Source organism: Glycine max, chromosome 13 (genome assembly GCF_000004515.6).
Source record: "Glycine max cultivar Williams 82 chromosome 13, Glycine_max_v4.0, whole genome shotgun sequence".
Lineage (NCBI taxonomy): Eukaryota > Viridiplantae > Streptophyta > Magnoliopsida > Fabales > Fabaceae > Glycine > Glycine max.
The window spans coordinates 32,872,271-32,899,520 of NC_038249.2; the positions used below are offsets into that span (position 1 = coordinate 32,872,271).

Sequence of the window (27,250 nt, forward strand, 5' to 3'; positions counted from 1 at the left end):
TGTTTTTTTAAAATGTTTTCATATTGTGAAACGTAATGCAAACCAATCCCTTTTTCATATGTAAAATATCCAGTGTAGATAGTCAATATGAACGGTTTGATAAATTGAATGAGTGGGAGTAATTCAGCGTTGAATTATTAGGATATTTTCTAAAATCTATAATTGATGGGGTTAGATATAGCAAAAAAAATCTGTACCTTTCAGTAATCCGTCCCGACTTTAACAGGTAATACCTGAGTTGATCGGGCATGAGTACGGGTATAGAATTATTACATCCGTTCCAAACCCGAACTTGAAACTGTCCCGCCACTTAAAATTTTTAAATTTTTTGCATAATTTAATCAAAAGGCCTAGAATTTTTATTACTTATATAATTTAATATTCTTTTCTTAATGGTTTTTGTAGACACATGCGCTATAATAAATTTATTGACATATAAGTAGTTGAAAATAAATGTTTAACAATCAATTTATTTTTTCTAAAATCAAATTTATAATATGTTCTTTACAAAAAAAAATATTCTTTTAATTTGAATCAGGTATGAGACGGGGGGTCGAGGATACCCTATACTCAATAGATACAAGAATGAGGTAATAAATTTTAACCCGTCAGATATATCAAAAATTGGAAAGACAATACTCATTCTCTCGTTGCCATGCCTTGATGGGATTTCTTGTATAAGATATTGATCCTTACCCAACTACATACAAAACATTAGTATAAATCAAATTTTCATTTTTTATGATATCGGAACAAAATCGAGACGTACGTACGACCCCAAAATTTTACATATCTAAATTATTCTTTACCATAAATTGATGAAATATTTGTTGGAAAAAGAACATCTTATAACGTGTTGATGTCGGCAGAGATTTGACAGTGAGAACTTCATTCTCACACCGTACACACATGCAGTGCTATAATTCATTTAATCATTTTAGGTTCTACTAGTCTTTTGAAAATGGTTTCACATTTTGAATGAATGGAAGGAAGAAGAGGAGGGTGGTAGAAGGAGCCTACTTTGGGATCTCCTTTTTTGAGTTGTGGCAGTGGGAATGGGGTGAGTGATTAAAGAAGTTGGAGTTGAGTACAATATTTGTTTTCATGCATGTTGTGGGGCTCCCTTATTTGTTGGACCCTTTTTTTTTCTGGGTATGGAATGGTGACCAGGTAGGGCACTATCTACAATAATACTCCTAGTAAAAAGGTAGGGTCTGCCTTGCCACCCCCAACAACCCTAACCCCACCCTTTTTATTATATTTTTAGGTAGGGAGTTATTTATATTCTTGAACTAGAATAGCATATATATCACCATTCTATCATAACTTACCTTTTTCCCTTTTTTTTTTCTTTGGATTAATTTTTCTTTTCTTTTTATCAGCAAATATTAATTATTAATTTTTTAATTTTTGTTAACAGGAAATTTGAATTTGTGATCTATCCTTCTTTTTCATTATTTTTTACCACAGTCAATTTTATATCTTTTTGACTTTTTAGTCTCTCTAGCCTTCCTCTGCCACCCACAATGACAAAAAACGTTTCTACTAACCTCTCTTAACACGTGCACGCACACATGACACACCTTATCTTAAGTTTCTTGTTTCCCACTGTACAAAATCCATGCTGCACCTCCACTCGTGTGTCATAAAAATATTTCCTTAAGCATCCTATAAAGTTATGCAACTATTATATTAAGTATATCTAAAAACCGTTTCAAGTTGTTTTGGGACGAATGACAAAACTACACAGGAAATTGATAATACAATGTTGAAAAGGTAGTGAAACAAATTGGGCTAACGAGTCTTGTGTACGAGAGGTACGGATTCTTGCTACGGAGGGTCCTTCTGTGGCTTAATTAAGTAGCAATAATATATGTTATGGACGGGATTGGCGTTTGAGATTGGGAGGCCAAAACGTGTTACTTGGGGAATGCCATGTAATGTACGTACCTTGTTCAAGTTATGCGATTGAGGCATTTCAATCATGAGTTAACTAAATTATGATTTACGATAACTAGATAGCGATAGAATGTTATAAATCATTGAAAGAAATAAGAAATAGTGCCAAGACTGATTTATAAAACATGTACCTAATGTGAGAAAAGTTCAAACACACTTCCGTGCGAGTTATACCAACTTTTCCATAATTTGATAACTTTTAATTTTTATTAAAAAATTCTCTTTGAATTAAAAGTTCATATCATATAACTTTTGCATGCAGAATTTTAAATTATTTTAAACTTATTTTATTTCTTATTCATGTACATCAAAATTAATACAAGAGTTTAATTTTAATATATTTTCAATGTAAATTTTTTCCACTGTCATGTAGTTAAAATTGGCATAGAGATGACTAATTATTATAGAAGTTAATTATATGATAGTATGGAATTTATTTATATTATTATATTAGTATATTTTAACTAAGTTGTTATGGATTGTAATTGTTTCTACAAAATTGGTTTGATTATTTAAATTGATTTTTACCGAAATTTTTATTTATATTTTTTTTAAAATAATTCAAAAATCAGTTCAAGTTTAGTGTTAGAATCAATTTAAAATTAGTTAAAACCATTTTAAAATCTGTTTGATTCTAAATCAATTTTCAAACTAACTCCATTATTTGGATATAAGATCAAATCAGTTAAAATAATTTGATTCAAGTTCGATTTAATCTTTTTATCAAACTAATTTTTGCACAGACCCAACGATTAAACACCTGTGTCCACATCTTGCAACCGTTAGGGTAAAAAAATATTTGAAATAATTTAGTCAATTAAATTTATAAACATATCGAGTAAAAAAATAGAGTTTAAAAGTTTTAAGTAAAAAAAATGATATAAAATTAAATTTACTTAAACTTAAAATTGGAAATATTTAATTATCTAAAAAAATTAAAAAACCAAAACTACGCATAATTCAAACTCTAAAAACCAGAAACGTTATTTAATCTTAAAAACTCTAATTTCATGCTTAATTCCAAATTAGAAGAAAGCACTGGCTAAATTTTTTTTCTCTCCCCTTTACTTGGGCCTACTGGAGAGTGGAGGAGGCCCACGAGCCACAAAGTGGTTTGGGCTTCCCGAGGACTGCGATTGAGTCTCTAGGGTTAGGGTTTATGAGGTGCACTTGCCATGCGTTTTACAATTTACATCACATTTCGTTGCGCCTTTGATCTCTGTCCCCGCTGCGTCTCTCGTAATCATGGTGATTTCTCGATTCCCTCTTCTCAATTACATCGCTCTCGTCTTTGTTTTTCAGTTTCAGTTATTCTTCTAATTAAAACTGATTAACTAGTGCCATTTTTTATTCGAGTTTCGTTGAAAGATTGTTGGAACACTTGTTTGAGTGTCGATTTTCTGTTGAATTATTTGGTTCGAATTGGCTAGGTGAAGTTAGGGTTTACATGTAAGTTAGTGATAGTGTAACACAATGTTGCTGATAGAAACAGAATTGTGAGTGAGGGCGTAACTAGATTTGGTAATTGTTGGGTTTTACTGTGATTCAGGAATTAGGACTTTGGATTTCAGAGAGATCAGTGTTTTATTTTCCCTGCAATTGCAACATTGGTACTTGTTTGTGCTGTGTGATCTTTATTCATGGATCTGGATGACTGTTAATTTTGTGTAGTTAGGTTGCAGAACTAATAGTTTTGTAACTGTGTTTTAGTTTACTCTTGGTTAGGGGTTTTAAATTCTGTTTGCGGTGAGCTAGAAAACCTTTACATTGCAGGAAAATGTGGCCACATGGTTGTGGAGTGTCAAAATACCTTGACGTTGTGGACTGTAATTTAAAACCATAGTTTGGGGTCAATATATATGGGATTATTTGCTTTTATATTTTGTGCATGTTTTAAAATGGCTGTTATTGCTTGTGTGGTACTTTCTATGCAGCCTAAGCAAATCCACGAGATTAAGGATTTCCTTCTCACTGCCAGAAGGAAGGATGCGAGGTCAGTGAAGATCAAGAGGAGCAGAGATGTGGTTAAGTTCAAGGTCAGATGCTCCAAGTACCTCTACACACTTTGTGTGTTTGACCCAGAGAAAGCTGATAAATTGAAGCAATCTCTTCCTCCAGGTTGGTGATGGAAATTGTATTTTGGGATTTTTTGTTTGATTGAGTAGGGTATACTTTTGATTATATGTATGCCAAATGCCAATGGTGATATTTCCATGGCAATTGCATAGAATTTGGATTAGGGGATTTGCTTTCTTTAACCAACTAAATTTTGGACTCCTAAATCTTTTGCAATGATTATGTAACTGTGTATATCTTATGCTCTTTAATTATTTTAATCCGTGCTATATGGTGTTGGTCATTTTATGCACTACGACTTATAATACTTTTGATGTTTTTCAGGTTTGAGTGTTCAAGACCTGTAAAGGTACTGGGCGAGAGATCAAGAAGAAGCAATTCATTGATTCTTCTGAAGTTTGATTCTCTGTAGTTGAAGCTTGAGATTTTTGTCAGTTGGTCTTTTATTATAGATTATTGCTAAGACATGGTTGTTTTTATCTGTTTTGGAAAATGAAACTTGAATTTATGTCTAATGGAGTATTCTAGTGCTGTGGAACTATATATATGAATTTATTGTCTGTTTTATTTTACTTGGTGTTTTCAGTAAGGCTTCAAGCCTATTTATATGTTTATTTCCTTTTCACAGTTCCATATTTCATTAGGGTAATCAATCCCAAGCCCTACCTATAGGATTCTTTCCAGTAAAGTACCCTTGTTTGCTTTTGCTGGGCAGTGGCACATTTTAAATAGCGAAAAGTAATAAATATGATATGTATTTACCTACGTCTGAGTAAATCTTGTTAAATATGTAAGCAAACTTGTTTATTTCAAAGTCTCAAAGTAAGCTTTCGATTAAGTGTTAGATATATTTTATCAACAATTTAGATCTGTGATATGCATTATACACTGCGTGAGTTGAAATACTAACTTCAGAGGCCTCGAGGATTAACATAAATACAAGTGAGGATTTCTTGGAAGGACTTGGATTCAACGTTATCCAAGGTATTGGAAATTTACTTTGCGTGAGCTTTCACATTGTACAATTGCTACACTACATAGGTCTCTTTTTTGTCCAGATGTAGTTATATGGGTCCAAAATAATATCTTTGGGCCCTTTTATTTATTTTGGGGAGAAATTAATCACAAAGAATCAAGTAAAGGTTAAGGTGATCAACTTGTTTGAAGGTCCTTAATACTCTAGCACCCTAACAAATGGTAGTACCATCCAGGAAACACCATTAAGGCAAAATTTAGATACGGTTCCTTAGTAAATTTTGGCCGAAATTAAAGTTTTTTATTTTAGTAATTTGTGCAGACTTCTAACATCAATCTAAGGCAAATTACTTACTGAGATAAAAATCGATTTCTAATTAGAGAACGACTCCCCCATCTAAGTTTTATCTATCCTAATGTTGTTGCCTCATTCATTAAGGATGCTCAGTAAGGCATCAACTAAATGTCGGATAATAAAAGTTTACATTCATCTTATCATCTTGGCTCACATTCATCTTAACACGTCTCTCTATTCTTAGTATTTACCATCAAGTGCTGAGAGGCTACTAAGTACCAAGACATCAACTAAATGCTAGATAATAATAAAGTTTACCGCAATAGAAAGCTCAAGTTCAAAAAAGAAAATGTTCTTTGTACAATAGAGGTTAGGGATAATTAGTAGTATATATGAGTTGAGCCGAGCTTAACACTACTTGAAGTTTAGGTTTGATTTGTGAAAATAAAAAACTTCCTTTGATAGTGAAGCCCTACAAGCTTCATCCTATGTTTACTAGGAGAAATTATTAAAGTCTGCTGGTGTGCAATTAATCCTTCATATGAGAGAATCTCCAAACTTTAGACTATAGCTTTTTTGCCTAAACCATTTTTCGAAGACGAAAACTACGCAGGACATAAACTATGAAACATTGGTTTCCTCCCACCAAAAGGCACACCTCCACCATTACAACCCACAAAAGAGAAATAATGGTAAGTGAACTCAGCCCTTTTTTAGTGTCAATTTCCCAATATCTTATTCCCTTCCCCACACCCAGCACATAACTTAAGTCACTATAAAAATAAATAAAGAAAAGGCAGAAATTTGAAACCATGCCAAGATAAAATTATTTTTTCGGGTGCCTAAACAATTTAGGCTGAGGAGTGGTTGATCAGTTTGAAGTTTAGGATAAAACTGGAAGTGTGCTCTCGTGCATGGTATTCTATGCATATCATTATCCAGATAAGCGAAAGCAATATGTGAGTAATGTGACTGAACCCAAAAATGATAAAATTATCTAAATCGCATATATGATGGTTATAATATGAGCGAAATTTACATTCTCAACAAAATCATTTTTTCCCAAAAAAATGCCTTGCCACATTTTAGGCAACAAGATGTAATACCCACAAAAGAAAATGATAAAGGAAATTGAAAACAAAAATCATTGCTCTGAGGCTTGAGCTTAGAAATGCAGATAACTTACACAAATGCATCTCATTTTTGTTGTATTCCACGCTCAACAAAACGTAACATAAGTTTATCAGCCTCCACCAAGTTACCATCTAAAACTAGCTTCTTGGTCACTTTCTCGCACAATTTTAAATCAGGAGTTAAATTACGTCTAAACATTTGACAAGCCACTTTATACGCTGATAGTGCAACCCCTTTTTTCAGACAGCTTTCCATCAGAACATGGCATGTATTAGCATCAAGTTTTGATGCTGTTCTCAATACCTTCCCCAGTAGTTTCTCAGCCTCCTCAAGGTTCCCAAAATCACAAAGCTTTTCAATAACATGATTGTATATGGTTCTAAATGGCTTCCTTTTGACCATTCTATCCAATAAGTTCAACATATCATCAACTCTACCCCATTGACAATAACGGTGGATAACTGACCTGAATGTTACAGGAGTTGGATCCAAACCTTTGCTGAGCATCTTTACAATCAACTCAGCTGCTTCATCCAATCTACCTTTCTTTCCCAATGCATCAAACAATGCCGTATATGTGACAGCATCAGGATGTTTGTTGCTTAAGTACATGTCCTCCAGCACAGATAGAGCAGCTTCCATGTCACCGATCTGACAAAAACCATGAATTACAGTAGTGAAGTTTACAACATTAATGGCACACCCCTTATTCAGACATTCCTCTAAATATTTTTTAGCTTCTACTACTTTCTGATTTTGACAGAGAGACTGTATTAGCAGGTTAATTTCAACTGGAGTTGGGAAAAAGCCCTTTTCAACCATTTCCCTGGTCAAATCACACGCCTCAGACAATTTTCCCTCCCTACGGAACCCATGCATTACGACACCATAAGTGATGGCATTTGGGGTCCACCAATGCTCCTCACTTACATTTATCATCTCTCTTGCCTCTAATGATTTTCCACTGTGGCAGAGGCCATTCAACAAAGCTGTATATGATACCGTATTTGGCTTGCACCCATGTTTGTACATCTGCTGCAGCATCTTTTTTGCTTCATCTATCCTCCCCAAGCGACAAAATCCATCAACAATAGCAGTATATGTAACTACATCAGGATTACATGATCTTGAGTACATATCAATCACTAAACTCTTTGCCTCATCCATCCTCCCCTTTTGACAGAATGAGTGAACTATTGCACTATACCCAACCTTGTCAATGTGGAAACCCTTGTCTTCTGCTTCCTTTAGGAAAGCAAGAGCATCATCTGCATGTCCATGCTTTGAAAGCATGTGGATAAGCGTATTATATGTAACCTGATCTGGTATTAAGTTACTATCCTGAACCATTTTCTCCATTAAACACTTCACTTGTTCAATTTTTTTCTCCTTACAGAGGAAACCCATCACAGTATAATAACTAACTTTATCTGGAGGGCATCCCTTGGATGGCAATCCTGCAATAAGCTCCAACGCATCTTCAATCCTATTCAAATCACAGTAACCCTTGATCAAGCTGTTGTAAGTGACAATATCCGGTTTGATTCCAGTCACCTGCATTCGTTCCAAGAATCTCAGCGCCTTTTCCAGTTTACAACCCTTCACCAAAACATAGATAGTGGTGTTACATATAGACAAATTAGGCTCAACCCCAGCTTTCTGCATCAAGGTCAAAACCCGCAACGCATTCCTCAGCTTGCCTGCACGGCTATAAGACACCATCACGCAGCCAAAAGCTTCGGGTGACAATTCAATTCCGCGGCGTGTCATAAGCCGAAGAACCCGCCTTGCACCTTGGCACAATTTGGTCTTGCTAAGGACATCCAACAATGTATAGTAGACAAGGGGGTGATGACTGTAGCGCCATTGACGATCAGCCCAATAGAAAAAGTTCAAAGCAACACGTTCGTCGGCCTGAGAGCGCAAAACGGCACAAACAAGTGAGGGTTTGAGGCTTCTCAATAAGTGCCTCAAGCGTCCTTCAAAATTAGGGTTCCAAGCAGAGCTGAGTGTGATTAACCTACAAACCTCTCTCACCACAGGGTGTCTAAATTCACTGTCATCAATTTCAATGCTTGCAATATTTTGTGTCTGTTTATCGTTGCTACCATGAAAGGAATTGATAAACTCAAGACTCTCATCATCATCACTAGACCCCTCTTCTTCTTCTGCCCCATCACTAACACTTGCAGCAAAACTTAAGCTTTCTTGAAAACCAGGACCTACTTTCCCTAAATCATCATTGAAATTCCCAAAGTTGCTGTATTTACCCTCAGTTTGATGTCTGAGATTAGTGGTTGAATAAGAAGCAGAAAAAACAGAACTTGTTGCATAATGAAGGGACAAAGCAATAGAGGAGAAATTGTTGTTAGCATGGAAATGGGAGGCTAAAAGTTTTGGCAGTAGATAGTGATTAAACCTGAGAAGTGGCATGAGTGAAATGATGGATGAGAACCGCGAACACACACCTCTGTTTGAAATAGGTGAAGACGGAAGAAGAGGAAAGGAGTGTGTGTGAGAAATGGATGAAAATCAAATCAGCAAATTGAGCAAACTAACATCTTTCGAAATAGGGGAAGACTGCGAGCGAATCAACAAACTCAGCAAAAGGAAAGAATACTAACGTCAAAAGGAAAGAATACACTCTCTATTCGATTTTTTTAATATACAATTTACTATTGATTGTCATTTATTAAAACATAATAGTAATTTTTATAGTTCGCAGTTCTTCAATAATATAATCTTATAATTTATATATATATATATATATATATTTTTAAAAAAATTAGTGGGTGTGTTACAATGAATGTGTTGTTACTTGTTAGTACTCCCAGTTTAAAAATAATAAGTATTTCTTTCGTTTTTGTCTCAACCAGCTTTTTAGACGGTGGATTGAACAAGTGACTCGGGAGATTTCACACTAGTTCTAAAATCCAACCCACCTAATGGCCTAAAATTGTTTGGTTAAGTGAGTCCACTTTCGGTAACACACTTCTTTTCAGTTGCATTTAAATGAATCACTAGAACATTGCTATTCAAACCTTGTATATTTTGAAAATGACTTACAAAATTATTGTTTCCGTGACAAAGCTAAGTTGTTTAAGCAACCCTGCCTAGCTCAATCTCTACATATCAAAGTGAAAACAACTATCTTGCCGTACGATCCGTACTTTCACTGAAGATTAAGACCATGCTGTCCAAAGCCATTCCTATACACAGTATTGCTTTGTTAAATAGTTGAGAAGGCCTCACAGGATGGTACTTATGTAACATGCAACTTTGAGTTCTAATCCGTAAATTGAACTTAAAAAAGTAATATGCAATATTTACAAGATAACTTGGCAAATTTGATGGTTCTAAATTTGAAACCCTTTGCAGCAGTCTCAGTTCTGCATAACCTGCCCTTGCCTACTACTTTCTTTCCCATTTTCTAACATCTGATGAGTAGAAATGCAGTTAAGATCAACCACATTGTCACCCCTAACATAGACTACTCGGAAAATATCATACTTCATGTTGATAGAGAAGCGTTCAAGATATGGCATCATCCAATTTCTGTGGTCAGAGTTGAGAATCCAAGAGTAACAAAAATGGAGAGACTTCCAGACATGAATGCACACCACTCTGGGTTTGCTTTGTCCCTTGAAGCAAAGGCCAGCGGTTATGCCTTCCATTTTTGCAAAGCGTGACCTTAAAATGGCTAGGACCGCGTAGCAAAGGTCATTGAGGTCATTAGTAGTGGTGACTGCTGAGTTCAAGGATATTATGTCCCCAGTGGAGAATTTTGCAGTTGAAGAGCCATCTCTTGATTCTCCACCGTATGCTTCAAGGAAACTGTGTTCAATTAACACAGCCATGCTTGATATGTTGCTTAACATTGATTTCTGTAAAGTATCAACAACATAAATAAATACATACATAAAAAACAATGAATAAAATGAAGAACTGATCGGTGTATATTGATCATTAATGTGAAAGATGACAGAATAATAAGACCTTTTTTTTTCTCCCTTTCTCCACACCAGTAGATTAAGTACATAAAAAACATCTCTAAAGAATAGGAATTTGTCTCAATTCTTCCTATTCAAACATGTAGTTAGGAACCAATCTAATCAGTGATTACAAGTTTACAACTCTTACATAGTTCTTTCACACTTTTTTGAAATCATTGTGGGATTTAAACTGTGGTAATCCCATGTCATATGGTATTGGTAGTTTTAAAATTTGGATTTGAACCTAACTCAATCCAAAAAATTAGTTCAAGAGGTGAGAGTTGCTCCCACTTATATACATTATTTTGGTCTATCACTAGTCTATACATTATTTTGGTCTATCACTAGTCAATGGCAATTGCCAAACAATGTTAGATCTCAAGCTAAACATTGCAATCAACTACAATCACATTATGTACTTCAGCTATAAAAATTGGCACAATATCTGTGGTATCCGTTTTAGATGTTCTGTCTAGTATGGATAGTGGATAGCCTAACAGGGTTCTCTGATCATGACAAATAAAATAAAATGACATTTCCTTACAGAGATCATTTTTCTTTTGCATGTCATAATACTTATAGATGTGTATTACGGCCCAATTCTTACTAAAGTCCAATATTTCCATATGTTTCTTTTAGATATGAGGCCTAAGCCCAAGTAAATAAGTCAGTAGGTTCTAGAAAGCATTTGGCAATTGTTAGCATTCTGTTACTGCATTTTGTTATTGTATTTTGTTCTTAGGTGTGGCATGGCTATATATACTATTGTAATGACTGATAGAAGAGGAGGAAAAAAAAGAATTCAAAATTTAGTTTCTATTTCTCTCTCTCCTTCTAATTTCTATGGAGTTCTCCCTTACTCGAAAAGCGTCATGTATCAGTGTGAGCCAAATTCTAGACGACCAGTCCTTAAAATGATACTGCATGTATTTTTCTACTTTGTAGTGGATTTGGTTGGAGCAAATGCCACTGTTTTCAAATGAACTTTATTAGGAAAAGGATACTTTAATTTTCCTATTTTAATGATCCAAGAAAGCAAAGAGATCACACCAATAGTCAAGTCATTGTCCAACTTACAAGGGTTGAGGTCAGCTCCTCTTTTTCCTTACTCGACCGCCTCTGCCATGCTCCATACCATATGATCTGATTACACAGCAAAAATATTCATACAAAGTTAATAAATCAAGAAAGATAAATAACAATGGTTTATGATATGCCCAGTGAAAAGAAGATCAACCCAAGAGATTAGCACTAACACAGCTAGAGCAGTACTAGTGGGACAGATGAAATGAAACCTCTATATTTACTGAAAACAAGGACTACATTGTTTTACCTGAAGTCAACAATCAAAAAATAAGTTGGGTACAAGGAAAACTTTAATCAATAAAACCAGTACTGTAATTATTGTAGAAGTTTAGAATTTTGTGGTTCTAATTCAGGAAACTGATTACTACTGAGAAGCCACATGGTAAAAACTAAAAAAAACAACTGAGTTAAGTGAACACAATCATAGATGTTTAAGCTATATATATCTATAAATTGATGACAGATTCAACCATTACAGATGGTATACTACCATGAAGCAATGGCATCTGAAGTTGTCATTCACTGAAAGATAGAAGTTCTTCATGAACATGAACTCGTGGAAAACAAATCTGAAAATAAGAATGACACTGTATAATCAATTTAAGGTGCAATCTTTCACTTATGGTCTTCCCATCAATGGTTGGTACTATTGAAGGATAAAAAATGGGTTTCATAAACTATAATCAGCAAAGTTTCAGAACAAATTGACTACACTAGGCAAACAAAGATCATATACTTCAGAATTGGAAAGCTGAGAAATTATTTAAAATGAACTCAAAATTGGAAAGCTGAGAAAGCAAAAAAACTTACCATATTTCCATGGATGCTCCTAAATATAGAGCTTTGAACACAACCAAGGCTCTCAGTGGTTAAGGAGAAGTGTTTGAGTCCATGAACAAGGTCATCTATGATTACAATAGTTGGCTTGAAAACAAAGAAACTTATATCCAAATTCTTGTTGTTAAAAGGCACAGAACATGCCATCTGTTGTGTTTGTATATTCTTAGCCTTCACTACGAACTACTAAATTATTAATGTTTGTTTTTGTGTGTGAGAGTCATCAAATATGAAAAACAAACCATAAGACACGCATACCCGAAGCTTCCATCAATTCTTTTAACTAAGGTTGCTTTCTAGAATGGTTCCAAATTGTTGTAGAGGAATTCAAAGTTGTTTTCTTCTGCCTGGTCGTGTGTTGTTTCTTGTGAACGACCAAGTCTGGTGAATAGAACATAAACACCGTCACGTGCATTGACTAGTTCAACACGTTCACATATTATGCAACATAAACAAAAAGATGTTTTACGTCTAAGAAATTTCTAGTCGATCATCGTTGCTATATATATGTATATTTTATTACAATTTTTGGAAGCCAAGATGTTAGAATTTGATTGACTTGACTTAACTTTCAATGTTTTCCGGTTTTTTAATAGAATAAATACATTTTTTTTATGTGAGTAATATTAGACATGCAGAGCATAATAACTGTTTAATTATTTATGATATTGTTTTTAATAAAAATCTAGCACGTACAATGTTTTCTTAATCATATCGTGACATCATCAGATATAAAAAATGAATAAGGCTCTTCTAAGAACTTTGTCTTTAAAGTACGAGCTAGTAAGAGTGTCTTTATCTATAACTTGATTCAACATAGATTGTAATTTCGATATGCTAAAATACAACAATTAATAAGCTTATTTTTTACTTACAAATAATTGAACTTTAAAACAAGGATTTAATTTACATACATAAACGGGTATTGTTTTTCATAAGTAACAGTTTCAACACAAACGTGAGATTTACTGTACTTTTTAATATATTTTGTAAAGAAAAATTAGAGTCGAATAAGGTTAAAATTGGCCTAAAAAACCAATTAAAGTTTAAAACATTGAAATGCTTACGGGTCAAACCAAAATTACCGACTAAACAGAGGATGACTGAATTCCAGCCGTGCAACTTACGGTAGCATTCAATTTCTGCTTTATTTCGCATTTCAGTCGGTACTACAGGGTAAGATGTCATATTCGGTACGGAGGAATCAATATTATTCTTTTTTTGATAAATAAGAACCAAGATTATTCTAATTGCGTGCTATGAAAGATTTCTATTTTTGTTCGAAAAATGCTTTTCATTCTAATTGCGATTCTTCTTGCAACAGAACAATAGAACGAAGCTGAAAGAATACCAGTGTGAGCAAATGTTAAGTTGACCAATTATTTATAACAATTACCATACAATTGAATAATACAACTTTGTAGCCAGCAGATTAGTTTCATCGTAGAGTAACTCGGTGACTGCAAAAGAAATTTAAGTTGTGAATTTTTTGAGCTCTTAAAACTCATTGCTACTCAATTTGTTTTCCGGCATCAAGGAGTCGACTATAAAATTATTCTAATACAAGCTTTCACAAGTTCAATCAGAAGAATCGGGATTTCCATCAAAATAATGTGGCTTTTTACTACTGCAGAAATGCAACCTCTAGCAAAAATGTGGCTTTTTACTACTGCAGAAGTCGAGGATATTTTGTAAAGAATATTAATGCTCCAACCCAATCTAATTAAGATCAACAGTATGCGGTATACATTGTCACATGCTTTAACCTGCAATAACATGATAGCACAGTTAGATTTAAGTATATATTTATTGTTATTTTCGGAGACAAAATACATAATCGGTTATATCAACTGCATCCAATCAAACGATTATAGATTGCTTTAACCTGCAATAACATGAAGTATATTTCCTTTCCTTACTATAAGTTTATGGGGACTCTCAAACCATCATGAGCAAGCTCCACCGGAATTCCTTCCCTAAGTACAATAATAGCAAGAGTCATTTCTATCATTTTCTAAAATCTACAACATATTATAGAGTAAAAAGACATATAGTTCCCTGTTACTACTAGATTATCACTGAATGTATTTGCAACAGTTTTGACTTCTTTAAAAAAGAATAAGACATATACCTTTTGGACCACTCCATCAAAAACTCATTGTCTTTATGGTGATCAAACTCATGAGTCATGCCAATTAGTAGTGTTTGCTTAGGACACAACCTCTTCACAGTTTCTAGAGTCTGTAAAATTACCAATTAATAACATTTCACCACGGGGTAAGGGAGATATGAAATGTAAACATCATGTTTCTTTTATAAAATGGAAAACAAACCTGTGGAAAACAAAGGTGAACATTGTGTGACCCAGACTGCAATAACACAGAACAAAGAAGGAAACATGAATCACAAAGTAAAGAAATATGAAAACTAAAACAGGGAATTGACACCATGTATATGAAATTTCTCACTTCCAAATGATCAATGCAACTTGAAATTTATGTTTCTTTAAGCAATGAAAGGACACTGGGTATTATTACTTTAAAGTTGAAGATATGCTAACGTGCATGAAAATTTTAAAGGATTTACGTCTAGCAAATCAAATCATAGGCCTTCTTTGAGAAAATTGTGAAATGTACAACAAAATAGTGATGTCTATCTTGTATAAGAAAAATAAAATAAAATTGAAAAAATTTACTCCTGTAAAGAGACACTATTATTCCACAGAACAAATTAACAAAAGATTGAATCAGATCAAGCCATAAGAAGCAACAGTTAAGGTAAAAGCACTTTATAACAATAATCAGACAAAAATGATACAACAGAAAAGAAATCAAGCATGTCAAGCGACAAGAAATCAAGAACTTTTCTTAAAAATTCATACATTAGATACTTATGCATGTTGATTGTTGAGTGAGCATGCATTCATGCCTTTTGTGCATTAAGAGATCCTTTACTGCTAAATCATGCACATTATTGAACAAATTCTGTGGCAGAACATAACTGACATTATATATCTGGAAAATATAGCATGAGTATCACATTTATGTTTTAAACCCAAAAAATCTGAAAATGGAACTACTAACCCTATACAAAGAATCCAATATAAGAAGATCCAACTGTCCAGCTCCACTTTTCGAGATGACTGTAAAACGAAATTTATTGCTAAATATAAGATGTTGAAAATCATAATTCATCTGAGAATTTTCTTATGATGTATAAATTCTTCAAACATGAAACTTGTCTTCTGGGATTGATGATCTTATTGCAATCTAAAGAGCTACACATGCATGCTGTCCAAGCTACAGAATGACAGTGTGCACTAAACTGCCAAAATGAACAATCCACGACCAATATGTCCTTCTTTTTCCAGTGGGGAGATAAAGAGAGTCAGAATATATGATAGATAAAACAGATAGATCATAGATGATTCATATCTTAGAACCCTTGTAGATAAGTGCATATGTCCAGGCAGGAAGAAACTAATTCAAAACATACCATACTCTGTACTAGCAGGAAACCGGGAAACATCAGATATATAAGCCACCCTGTTTTTCTCACCAAAAAGAAAGCCCAAACAGATGTAATCCTCTCCATGCATAACCTACACCCATAAAGAAAACAGTCAAGTCATTATAATATAAAGGAGTATTGCATTCTCACCATTGAAGACAAAGATTGTGGCAATTAACTGGTAAAGGAGTGAATTTTAATCCCGATGCAAGAAAAGGTTTATTGCAGTCATCAGCAATAATGTTCCAGTCAATTTGAGCCACCCTTCGTATTTCTGCCCCTTCCTTACGCTTTTTCTGAACCAAATAAGGAAACTTCTCTGCTATGCTGTTGCAAAGATCAAAACATGGATTCAACTACTGGAGAGCATAAAACGGCCATGAAATCAAATGAAAGGAGCATAATTCTGAGATAGGAGATATATTGCAATCAAAACAATTTTCCAGATATACAAGCATCTAAAGACAATGGTTATGAAGAGCGCATGCACAAAAGTGACAAAACACTGCTTTCATCTCAAAAACTCACATAAATAAAATATTTTCAGAAAGGCTAATTTTTCAAGCATTTAATTCAGTTATTGCATATAATTATCCTGTGATAGCAACTTGAATCGCATAATCTATATTGAAAATCAAAGAGCCATACTGATGAATAGAGAGCCTTGTAAGTTTTAACTGACTGACTATCACAGCTAGTGGTACAACTTGTAGCCTTTTCTGTTAATTAACTATAAAATACACATGATGAGAATAATTTCAAAATACATGTAACAAAATATCGTGTGTTTATCTATATCTTCTTAAAGAACTAAAAGTTTATATAGTGTGTAAGTCATATGTCAGAACTTCTAGTTTAAGCATGTAATACAAAATATAACTAATATCAATGGTAGCAATGGTCCCATATGGGATGTTTTCTAAATTCTAAGCCCATTTGTTGAAGTCTTGATATTAAGGGTATTTGATTAAATGATTTTGCAATTGAGCCAGGAATGATGGTTCTGTTACTATTTGATGATTAGAGTTACATCATAGTAGTGCCTTATTAAATCTTAAGAGATGTGTAAGAAGGTTTTTGAAAATAGAGGAAAGTTGCCAGTATGTATTGCTAATATTATCAATATATTATTTAATTAAATAACAAGAAGCTGCTACTAGAGTTACCTATCCATTGAATGCTGACTCAAGTATATAGGTGTGGGATCAATATCATTTGTTGGACTAAAAGCCTGCACAGCACGTACATCATCCAATCCAAGGACTGCATCGGCATGTTCATGAGTTAAAATAATCTGCAATTCAAGCAAAAATTAAATTTGTTTTTTCAGAGAATGTGAGTTTCAGGTGAATACAAAATGCATGGAGGAAATAATATAGATAAAAGAAGTAAAACTATGCTAAACACAGAATAGTAATCAATCCATGTTTTTGAGTTTCACATGTCAAAAATAATCACCAAACTTTATGGCTTATGAATAATTTATATGTTGTTTTGCCCAAATCAACTTTCTTCCCTGGAAGAATGCAAAATTTTCTCTGAACCTCGGATTGCTGTTGTGAGCAATTTTATGTGTCTTTACAAAATGGCACCATACATTCAGATTATGATGAGTCAATGGCAACTACAAATCTAAAGAGGCTATGCTCAAGTTGCTGACTTCTCACTAAGTAAACTAGAAAACTTCAAACTCTGATTTATGTTAATTAGTAGTGGCATGATTCATTGCTTTGTCTGCTCACACTACCAATTATATTAGCTACACAGAAATGGAAACATTACTGAGCTTTTCCTTTCCTAAGATATATTTCGATATTTTCACCAAGGTCCTGCCCTCTCTCTTCATGGCATACAAAGGATATCTTTACCAACATATATCTGAAATGGAATATCCCTTAAAAAATCAGGTGCACTGAGATAGCCAAACTCTTTTTAAGTATCTCTCTCTGATAATAAGAAATATTAAATTTCTAATATAATAAACTATACTTGTATAGATATACTCAGCACAATATGACCCTGATTTCTTTTCTTTTTTTTTATCTCGGATAGTGATAATCCTTGATCTTTTAACTTTCTGCATTCATCTGACAGACTGTGAGTCTCCTAATAAGACAGTGAAGCAGAAGCAGAAGTAAAAGTAATATTAGTTTTATTTCAGGGGCATAATTTATAATCTCCATTTTCACCATTCAAATTGATTATGGAAGACACATGCCAGAAAGAGGAAGCTAAAGGAAACAGAGATCCCAGTACTCAGACTAGTATGTCATGATATTCCTAGGTTGGTCATCTTTTTTAAATCAGTTCTTTTAGAAAAACAGAAACAGAGAACACTGTTCAAAGCATCCATGACACCATTCAAGAAAGGACATTGTCTATAGCCCAAAAGCCAAACATGTATTCAAATACATACTTGGAAGTTGAGCACCACTAAACAAATGTTCTCATTCACATGATAAAATTTCATTAAAAATAGGATCATGGATAGTTCGGAAAATCAGATACAAGAAAGAAATCTCATCCACTCTGCTTTGCTTCAGTTACGATGCGACGAAAGCTTGTTTAAATTACAACAGGTAGACAATAACTAGCACAACAAGACCCACACTTGTTTGTTAGAGAGGCCAGGCCAAGGAACCATGATACAATAAAGATTTTCAGATTCACTACACACATTGTTAGTTTAGTGTGTTAGTCGTTAATATTGTTAGTTTTTGTTAGTAGGGGGATTTGAATTCGGGACCTCTCCCCCTTCCCTTCTCCCTTCACCACACTGAAAGGAAACACGTTGATGCCATACATTGTGCCAAAACATCAATCACTAGCTTTTGCACAGTAGGGAAGGGAAGGGAAGTATCTCTAAATTAAGAAAAGTGAACTCACAGAATCAACTCTGGGAATCCGATGGGCAACGAACCACCTAAGCACGGTCTCCCTGAAGGTCTTGCCGACGTCGATCAATATATACTTACGATCACCAGCGTTGGCGTCGCCGCAGTAATCAATTAAGAGAGACGTATTGCACCTGCAAATCGAGATCTTGAGGAAATTTCTTGAAAGAGAAAAGAAATGAAAGAAGAGAAAAGAGGACCTGTAATTAGGGTTTCGTTCGGGAGGGATAGACAATGACTGGACGCAGACGGGGCAGGGAGGGTCAGAAGGCTGAAGGAGGCACATGACGTTGGGAACCATGCTCGAACAACCGCTGCCGAGAAAGATCAATGCGGATTCCGGAGAAGTGCCGTCGACGAAGCCATTGGAAGTGGCCATGCCGTCCAGTGATTCAAAACGAAGAAAGGGAATATTCCGATGGGTTGCTGTGTGGTGCGTTCTATGGGAGGAAGATTCCGATGGAGTGTCGTATTTATAGACGCGCCAAATTCAACACTTTTCACTTTTTTTTTTTCTCTACTGTTTGGTGTCCGACTCCGACACTCAAACCCACGTTATTTTACATAATTTTTTTAAGAAATAATATAAAAGATATAAACTTATTTTAGAATAATAATTCAATAAGTGAATGAGTTAAGCTTTATAATATTTAAGGAATTTAACTAGTAGTATTAAATTTATCAATAATTCTCTACCAATTTTTTATTATCAACAATTTATATAATTTTGTCCGAATTACCATAAAACCATTGGAATTCCAATCTTTTAGTAATGTTTTTCTACCTAATTAATGAATACATTTTATTTAATATTTTGTTTGATTGGAGGAAATTGGAGGGGAGGAAAGAGGAAGGAAAATATTTTTTTAAATTATTCTCGTTGGTTTAATATTTAAACGATTTAAATATAACTTTTGTATTAAGAGAGTATACTTCAATTGGTTAAATAGAATATGTGAGTTCCTACAAATTTGATACTTATTTTTTATTTTTACAAATTAAAAAAACTTTAGTCTTCCTATTTTGTTAAAACCACAATTTTGATCTCCTTAATTCAAAATAAAAATATTTAGTTCTTTTATTATTTTTTTTAAATACAAATTGATTCAATCCTCAATTTTATTAATATTTTTTCTTTTATTTCTTAATTTTAATTAATAAATCATTTATCATTGACACCTTAAATAAATATAATAAGTCTAAAGTTCAATTGGACCAAAATAAAAAAAAAACAAAATATATGCAAACTAAGAATTAAACAAAAATTATGAATATCTTAAAATAGTAGACTATATATCTCTATTTTAAAATAAAAAAATTACAAATTAAATAAAATAAGATGACCAAAATTATAATTAAGCCCATTTAAAAAATATGGGAATGGAAATATAGAAGAGCAAAATCTCTCTTTATCCAATTTTTGCTCTCCTCCCATGTTGAAGAGCTAGACAGATTTAAAACATTTATAGTGTATTAACATAAATAATCTTACTTATGTTTTTAAAATTTAAAATTAAAAGATATAAAAATAAATTATTTTTTAAATTTCCTCTTCTTTCCTTATAAACCAAACAAAGAAAAGGGTTAATTTCTTTTTTCTCCATTATTTTTTTTTCCAAACAAGATATCTAATCAAAATCTCTTCTTCCTTTCCTTCTCCTCTCTTCTATTAAAATCTCTCCTCCTTTTACCTCTTTTAAATCAAACAGTTCATAAAGTTTCTTTAATAAAAAGACTTAGTGTAGTATATAATTCAAATGAAATCCTATAAAAATAAAAAATTAAACTTCTCAGGAGATTCTTATAAAAAAAATAATGTAATGATAAACAAAAAATTAATAAAAAAAAAACTATTATTAGAGAATCTAGAATAATTCATTTAATTCATGAAAATATATTTCAACTAGTTGAGACGAGCGTAAACCTTTAAAAACAAACTACTTTTAAAAATATATAATTTATTTGAAAAAAAATATGTTTAGAGAAAAATGATAGTAATATACTCTTCTAATATTATTATTTTTTGTAATTTTTTTGACACACTTTATATTATTAAGTGAAATTCAATGCATGTTATATTTGGTAATTCTTTTTTCAAATCTCACACATTCTTTACTATTAATTAAAATCTATTATATATATACCATAAGTAAAATTTCTTAAAAAAAGGTGAGACATATATTTTGTAATTTGTAATAAATTGTAGCAAATGATAAAAAAGGCTCAATTATATATTTACTCCTTCAAATTAGAGTTCTATGTTTTTTAGTCCTCCAAATAAAAAATTATATTTTTTAATCTCTCAAATTAAAAAAAAATGTTAGTTTTAGTCACTTTGCCAAAATTTGAAACTAAAAATGCAAAAATTTATTTGGGAAGAGAGATTAGAAAGAATATTTTCAAATTTAAGGACTAAAATATACAAATTTTTATTTGGAGACTAAAAAAATAAAATCCTAATTTAAGAGACAAAAACATAATTAAACTTTAAAAAAATTATATTTAAAGTAATGTGTAAGAAAATGATATTAACCTTTATTTTGTATAATTGTATCTTCCCTCGGTCAATATTTCCAATTTCATATTTTCTTGAATTGCTTTTGATACCCTTTTCTTTATTTTAAAAAGTCAAAATTACTTTATGCTCGCTAGAATACTCAAAAACCATGCACCATACAGCAAATTCTACAACTCAATAAGATATTCTATCAAAGTCTAAATCAACCAAAACCAGAAGATAATAAGCAAGGAACTTCAACAGTAAATCCGGTTACTTAACATCGATAACAGATGTTGTAAAAACAAAAACACCCTTGATCTTGATGGAAGGGGTGCCAAAGTAATGCAAAAAAAAAAAAAAAAAAAAGGATATTCCATATAATATGAGTAAAACACAAGGGTCCAGCATAATTTGTTCAAGATATTAATTTTTATTTTTTTCTGTTGATAAAGACACAAATTTATTAGTGAATAATATCTATCCGGTAACTTTGCAATACAATGGATATCACTGGCTCATCCTGTCAAGAGCCTCTTGAACACCTCTGATTCTGGCATCAAGTGTACTAGTTGCATCATCAAACAAAAGGATTCTAGGATCTTTCAGAATGGCTCTTGCAATGGTTATGCACAGCTTTTGTCCGCATGACAATTGTGTTCCTCTTTCTCCAATAGCCATTGCAAGAGCCATGTTGAAAGACCTAAAATCCTTTTGCTTGATGAGGAAATTAGTGCACTTGATGCTGAGTCAGAGCGCATATACAATTCAAGAGGCTCTAGATAAAGTTAGTGTGGACATAACAACTATTTTTTTATCAACAAATGTTAGTTTGTTAGAATGTAAGTTTTGGACAGAACAACTGTAATGGTAGCTCACCGTCTTACAACAGTTACAGTCAGAGATGCTGATATCGTAGCAAGGGTAAATACTAAATACACTTATGTGTAGATACTCAGATAGGACATTGGGATGGGTGTTGTGACTGGATGGAGTGGTTTTATTATCATTTATAATTTATAATAATAGGTCCAGGGTGTTTGGAAAGCTACGAAGGATAGGATCCCATCTAAAATGAATATGGTCCGCAGGAAGATGTGATCTCATATGCAGAATTGTTATGCTCGGCTTGCGGTTTTAAAAGAGATTGTGCATGTTCTTATCAATTACGGATAATTTTTGTATTTTTGTGCTTTAAAAGACAAAACATCTTGATACACAACACAAAATTCATACTATTCTTTCTAGTATTTTCTTCACCTCCGACCACTGCTAAAATATTTACATAGAGATGCTTTGTTTTTAGTCTGGTTCTATACTTATAAAAGGATCGATAACCAAAGTTGGTCTCCGCAAAGATATGCGTATCACATTCATGCAATTGAAAGAAAATTTTAATGCTTATCTAGGTGCACGATCTAAACTTTTACATTGTATTATATTTTAAACAACTTTTTTTTATTCAGCTGTACCTGATAAGACTGGTTTTTCTTTCAATATATGGATCTATCTCTTGCTACCTTTAGAATATATTAATTTTTTTTTCAGTTGATAATGACACAAATTTGTTACTGAATAAAATATACCGTGAGGCTGTGACTTTGTTATGCAATGGATGCAAAGTTTAGTCCTTGTCAACAGAAAAGATGACTTCATTGGAAATTCCTACAAAGCACTGTTAGATATCCACCTACTGAACATGGCAAAGCATTCATCAGGCTTGTACTCCGGAGCTGTGTGGCCTCCTCCCTGACAGTATATCAGTAAAAAAAATGGAATAAAGAACTAGCAAGGATTCCGTCATTCAATCTAGACTCTAGAGTTCATGAATTCTAATAATCAAAAAGTGCTTATTTCTGCCAATGATAGGTGGACTTAACCATTCAAATTTACTTTGTGTAAATAAGATCCATTAAACTTAAGGCCTAATTCACCTATCTTGAATATACTCATCAAATGGAATCTATGTGAGTGTGACCCACAAGTGCAGCAAGGATAACAAAAGACTTGCCTTCACAGTTGCAAATGTCATCCGATTGGAGTAAGTCCTTGTGTATCTAATTGCAGAAAGACAAATATTAAGTGCAGAAATTAATTAGCTTTTTAGATAAATTAAGCCAAACTACAGTTAGGGGAATACCCTGCAACTTGACCATTTGTATGCCATTGCCTCCACTCATCCACAATGGAGTAGTTTAAAGATCTTATCCATGCTTGAGTTGCCAAGAAAGGAATTGTCATGTCATGATCGCCACTGTTAGCATTTAGGAATATACAAAAGTTATTTTCCATGAAAAATTAAAACTAAATGCAATATATGCATGAGCATAGAGAAAAACTATTTACCTGTATATCAGCGAACGGTAGCCTTTTCTACTGAGATTTACATGATACTCATAGCTGCTTGAGATATCCTTCTTGTTAGGTATATCGAAGGTACAACGATGCCATTTTCCTATACTTCCCTGCAGCACATGCATCCAAGCTTTATGTTTATTGTTATATGCAGTTGTATTGCCAACTAACTATATGTGGGAAAATTACTGCCACTTGTATCAACTACACCTTACGGATGTGCAGTGCAGTGCGAACATTATCATCATTGGCCCAATAACCGCAGAGGAAGTATACATAACTCTAATGGTGGGAAGGAAATAAACATCAAGTTAACACATGTGGAGAATTCGGCTGCAAATGGAACTATGTGATGACTGGATAGTTAGTTTATAAAATAGTATATGAAACAACAAATGCATGCATGACACATGGTAAGAATCTCTTTGCATAAATATACAGAAAAGAAGCATTGAGTAAATATTTCTGATTCAATAAGGCATGAAGATTACCCGACAGTTTAAGGGTGCCAATTTGAGGTGAGTATTAAGGAAATTCTTTCTGGGATATTTCTTAAGTAGAGATCTCCTCCAAGATGTTTCAGTATCAAGCCACTCACATGACGGGTCCAAAATATGGGCTGAATTAAGTCCTGATGTAACCTGTGGAAATTGAACAATGGTTGATTTTGTGATTGTCTGTTTGACTAGAAATTCTACTAATGAAAATTTGCAAGGGGAGAAGGAACAAAGAAAAAAGAAGAAGATGAATACCTCATTGAATGACTCGATATCTCTAGAACATAATACATTTCTGGTGTCTACATTTATGTACTCTTCTTTACAATTTTTTTGCAGTGACTGTTCATTGAAATAAGAGAGATCCGTTAGCATTTGACTTTTGTTTCTTCAACACAATTTTTAAGAATAGCTATTGATGAATTATAATGCAATTACCCCATATAGTTCATCAGAAATAAGTCCCATTCCATGAGCGAAGGGAATTTGATAGTTTTTTTCCCTTCGAGTTGTTGCTGCATTTCCCAGCAGGTATCCCTGAAGAAAAGAACACTTAGTAATCAATCTGGAAGCTGCATTTCGCCATTCAATCTAGGGAGGGGTTACTTTGATTTTGTTAAGGGATATTTCTCATCAGCTGTCCAAAAGATTATCATATAATCAAATTAAATTCACATAATATTCTACTTTTCTGAAGTCATTTGTACTAACTAATGTTTTTTACCTCGTAGAAAGCCTCTTGTTAGTTTACCATTTTGAAAAAATAAAATAAAAAATAAAAATGAATAACATCTTATTTTTGTATCAATGCACATCTTTGGCAATGGATATATGCTCCAAGGGACAAGGGTATTAGATTATACTCAACTATTCAACTCTCAGTTTAAATTGAACAATTTATGTTTGTTTTTTTTTTTGGTATAGCAGTCTGATTGATCAAACTATTTGAACAATTTGTGTTTAATATTAACTTACTACTTGAAATATGGTCAAGTAGTTACTAGTTTTAGTAGTTTGCTATAGATCTTAAATCCAAATTATCATGGCTTCTCCATGCTATCATTGTACAAAATAAACAAATGTAAATTGGAAATTTCCAATCCTGACTTCCATTTTTTTAACATTACTCTGACTCTCCCCACACAAACATCGTATTACTAAATGGAAAAAAAATATATTCTAACATGAAATAGATACTTTAAGATGCTAACCTGGAGATTTATCCATGGTTGGAGCCCTTTTTCATTTCCTGAAAACAAGGGAATTTGCCAATAACTAAATTTTCAACATAGTTATTGCAACTTGTACATATGTTTGTCATTCTAATTTTGCTGTACACGTTGAATCACATACGAGTCTTTTACCTCGTGAAATTTCTTGAACAATCACTGGAATAGGAATGCCAGAGTATGAATCGCCACCAATGTAAACTTCATTTGACGAAAAATTTGGATGATCAATCAACCACTACAAACATGCACACATGATTGTAACTATTTGGTTAACTAACAGATTTATCTACAAACAAAACCAAAAACAAAGAAAAGGTGATGATTGTGAAATAACAAGAAAAAGTTGGATGAACACCTTCCTAAGAAACTGATGGACTTGGTGAACTAGAATCCAGTCGCTTCGTTGAGCAGCAAACTCTGTTGTGGCATAAGTGAAGCCCGTGGAAACAGGCAAGTCTACAAATATAATGCTACTAACCTTCGAATAATAGTTATTATAAATATTAAATATCAGTAAGCATAACATAGTAACAAAAGGATCTTAATAGTTATAAGGTTGATTTGGTAATAAAAGGAGAAGGGAAGGAAAGAAAAGTCATGGACTGGATTCTCCTACTAATAAAATACTAACATTTGTTGATAAAAAAAAAAGTAACAAAAGGATCTTATGAATAAATACAATACAAAGCTAAAATATCAATTTCAGGCAACAAAATTGTGGAGGCATAAAGGGCACCTTTGTCCATGAGTGTGGCCTCAAGACCAAATTGGGCAGGCTCCCATTGTATTCCTCATATTTGAATGTAAGTGGTCCTGCAATATGCAAGTAGAGTAAAACATCTAAGTGTCAGATTTGTCACATACTACGTACGTACATAAGCATGCTCAAAAAGTAAAAAAAATGTATTACCTATTTCAAACACAAGTCCAGATAAGGCTGAGCAACCAGGGCCACCAGTGAGCCAAAGCATGAGAGGATCTTTCTTGGGATTGTTCTCTGACTCAATGAAGTAGTAGAATGCCTGCACATCCTCTGATTCACCCACTCCCACATACCTATCCAACAAATGTTATGTAACATAACATGTCTATGATATTCAAGCAAATTAATGATTTTAATCCCATAAACTATAGCCTTACAGTTACTAGCTAAGTGTAACTGACCCGGTTTCAAGTACAAAAGGAAGGGGTCCCTTGAATCCAGGAAGGAACTTTACTATGGAGCCACACCATGCAAGTTGAAAGGAGAATTGTGATAACAAAAAAAAGGGTAGTAGAACCCAGTAATAAATGTAACTTGAACTAAAATTTTCCATTTTTAATGCCCTCTTCCATTTCTAAGCATATCCATGGTTTTTAATTGGAGTTTCTTAGTCCTTGATATAATCAGAATTGACATAGACACAGTTTATTTTATTATTAATAAATTAATTAATAATTAAACTAATATTACATCTTAGGTAACAGTATTTCTGTGTTACACGGAAATGGCAGGCCAAGAATTTATTTAATGTATTTGGTTGGGGACGGTCGATATCATTCATGTCATGATTGACTTCAATGGCTATAGCAAATTGGAAACGAAACCGTGCTTGGTTACCTGCAGGATGAAATTTCAAATTAGTGTCGATGGAACCTTGAACCTTGTTGTGTTTAGTCAGCAAAATACGAGATGATTCAAAAAAGTATAAGTATCACAAGAAATGCTACTGTGTTGGATGGAAACAAATAATAGATTAATATAGATATTGATTTAGTATTTGGATTGGTGTTCAAAAAATATTCCTCACAATTAAAGCTCCATCTCAACAACAATAACAACAATTCGCTGACACATTTTATTTGTTTTTTAATGTTTGGGAATATGGTGATGCATTTTATTTGTTTGAAATTTGAAAGATACAATGGTGG

The 27,250-nt window shown here is 33.2% G+C and overlaps 5 protein-coding genes across 11 annotated transcripts; 1 reads left to right on the forward strand and 4 right to left on the reverse strand.

The window, feature by feature from the left end:
* The first annotated feature begins 3,049 nt into the window (after positions 1 to 3,049).
* LOC100305707 (60S ribosomal protein L38) lies at positions 3,050 to 4,607 on the forward strand. The gene is made up of 3 exons (XM_003542904.5): positions 3,050 to 3,207; positions 3,894 to 4,077; positions 4,360 to 4,607. The coding sequence occupies exons 1-3, from the start codon at positions 3,205 to 3,207 to the stop codon at positions 4,380 to 4,382; spliced, it is 210 nt and encodes a 69-aa protein (XP_003542952.1). The 5' UTR covers positions 3,050 to 3,204; the 3' UTR covers positions 4,383 to 4,607.
* A 1,683-nt stretch (positions 4,608 to 6,290) lies between these two features.
* On the reverse strand, positions 6,291 to 9,115 carry LOC100791479 (pentatricopeptide repeat-containing protein At1g09900). The gene has a single exon (XM_003541627.5). It carries the CDS (start codon positions 8,870 to 8,872, stop codon positions 6,503 to 6,505), a length of 2,370 nt encoding a protein of 789 aa, XP_003541675.1. The 5' UTR covers positions 8,873 to 9,115; the 3' UTR covers positions 6,291 to 6,502.
* A 339-nt stretch (positions 9,116 to 9,454) lies between these two features.
* LOC100800652 (uncharacterized) lies at positions 9,455 to 12,827 on the reverse strand. Of its 2 annotated transcripts, NM_001354184.1 has the most exons (4): positions 12,328 to 12,827; positions 12,008 to 12,086; positions 11,509 to 11,574; positions 9,455 to 10,323 (listed from the first exon to the last, which is right to left on the reverse strand). In NM_001354184.1, exons 2-4 carry the CDS (start codon positions 12,065 to 12,067, stop codon positions 9,823 to 9,825), a joined length of 627 nt encoding a protein of 208 aa, NP_001341113.1. In that variant the 5' UTR covers positions 12,068 to 12,086; positions 12,328 to 12,827; the 3' UTR covers positions 9,455 to 9,822. The 2 variants fall into 2 exon arrangements, with proteins under 2 accessions (NP_001341113.1, NP_001341114.1); NM_001354185.1 differs by lacking the exon at positions 12,008 to 12,086.
* Positions 12,828 to 13,710: 883 nt separating this feature from the next.
* Positions 13,711 to 19,979, reverse strand: LOC100801563 (putative hydrolase C777.06c). Of its 5 annotated transcripts, XM_006594458.4 has the most exons (10): positions 18,959 to 19,979; positions 18,751 to 18,892; positions 17,031 to 17,158; positions 16,044 to 16,191; positions 15,850 to 15,955; positions 15,438 to 15,496; positions 14,688 to 14,723; positions 14,486 to 14,595; positions 14,240 to 14,330; positions 13,711 to 14,120 (listed from the first exon to the last, which is right to left on the reverse strand). In XM_006594458.4, exons 1-9 carry the CDS (start codon positions 19,135 to 19,137, stop codon positions 14,273 to 14,275), a joined length of 966 nt encoding a protein of 321 aa, XP_006594521.1. In that variant the 5' UTR covers positions 19,138 to 19,979; the 3' UTR covers positions 13,711 to 14,120; positions 14,240 to 14,272. The 5 variants fall into 5 exon arrangements, 4 of the variants coding, with proteins under 4 accessions (XP_006594521.1, XP_040864232.1, XP_006594520.1 ...); XM_041008298.1 differs by having other exon boundaries at positions 14,274 to 14,330; positions 18,751 to 19,979; XM_006594457.4 differs by having other exon boundaries at positions 14,269 to 14,330; positions 18,751 to 19,979.
* Positions 19,980 to 22,484: 2,505 nt separating this feature from the next.
* LOC100792006 (serine carboxypeptidase-like 12) lies at positions 22,485 to 26,930 on the reverse strand. 2 transcript variants are annotated; one of them, XM_006594459.3, is made up of 14 exons: positions 26,504 to 26,930; positions 26,250 to 26,395; positions 26,076 to 26,152; positions 25,695 to 25,817; positions 25,472 to 25,574; positions 25,319 to 25,356; positions 24,546 to 24,644; positions 24,363 to 24,449; positions 24,102 to 24,251; positions 23,821 to 23,892; positions 23,602 to 23,720; positions 23,396 to 23,509; positions 23,267 to 23,312; positions 22,485 to 23,004 (listed from the first exon to the last, which is right to left on the reverse strand). In XM_006594459.3, exons 1-14 carry the CDS (start codon positions 26,653 to 26,655, stop codon positions 22,921 to 22,923), a joined length of 1,410 nt encoding a protein of 469 aa, XP_006594522.1. In that variant the 5' UTR covers positions 26,656 to 26,930; the 3' UTR covers positions 22,485 to 22,920. The 2 variants fall into 2 exon arrangements, with proteins under 2 accessions (XP_006594522.1, XP_014621255.1); XM_014765769.2 differs by having other exon boundaries at positions 26,480 to 26,621.
* Between the last annotated feature and the right edge of the window lie 320 nt (positions 26,931 to 27,250).

Excerpts from the sequence above, each read along its gene's own strand:
- LOC100305707 (XM_003542904.5), top strand. Across the intron at positions 4,078-4,359 it reads GAAGCAATCTCTTCCTCCAG|GTTTGAGTGTTCAAGACCTG; the intron begins GTTGGTGATGGA and ends GATGTTTTTCAG.
- LOC100791479 (XM_003541627.5), bottom strand. The coding sequence starts at position 8,872 with ATGCCACTTCTCAGGTTTAATCACTATCTACTGCCAAAACTTTTAGCC.
- LOC100800652 (NM_001354185.1), bottom strand. The coding sequence starts at position 12,501 with ATGGCATGTTCTGTGCCTTTTAACAACAAGAATTTGGATATAAGTTTC. Across the intron at positions 11,575-12,327 it reads GGAGCATCCATGGAAATATG|ATCATATGGTATGGAGCATG; the intron begins GTAAGTTTTTTT and ends CTGTGTAATCAG. Across the intron at positions 10,324-11,508 it reads AGGAGCTGACCTCAACCCTT|AAATCAATGTTAAGCAACAT; the intron begins GTAAGTTGGACA and ends GATACTTTACAG.
- LOC100801563 (XM_041008298.1), bottom strand. The coding sequence starts at position 19,137 with ATGGCCACTTCCAATGGCTTCGTCGACGGCACTTCTCCGGAATCCGCA. Across the intron at positions 15,497-15,849 it reads TCCTGCTAGTACAGAGTATG|TCATCTCGAAAAGTGGAGCT; the intron begins GTATGTTTTGAA and ends TTCGTTTTACAG. Across the intron at positions 14,331-14,485 it reads TTGATGGAGTGGTCCAAAAG|GGAAGGAATTCCGGTGGAGC; the intron begins GTATATGTCTTA and ends TATTGTACTTAG.
- LOC100792006 (XM_006594459.3), bottom strand. The coding sequence starts at position 26,655 with ATGGAAAATTTTAGTTCAAGTTACATTTATTACTGGGTTCTACTACCC. Across the intron at positions 25,818-26,075 it reads GGCCACACTCATGGACAAAG|GTTAGTAGCATTATATTTGT; the intron begins GTGCCCTTTATG and ends TATTATTCGAAG. Across the intron at positions 23,893-24,101 it reads TGGCACCCTTAAACTGTCGG|AGTTATGTATACTTCCTCTG; the intron begins GTAATCTTCATG and ends TCCCACCATTAG.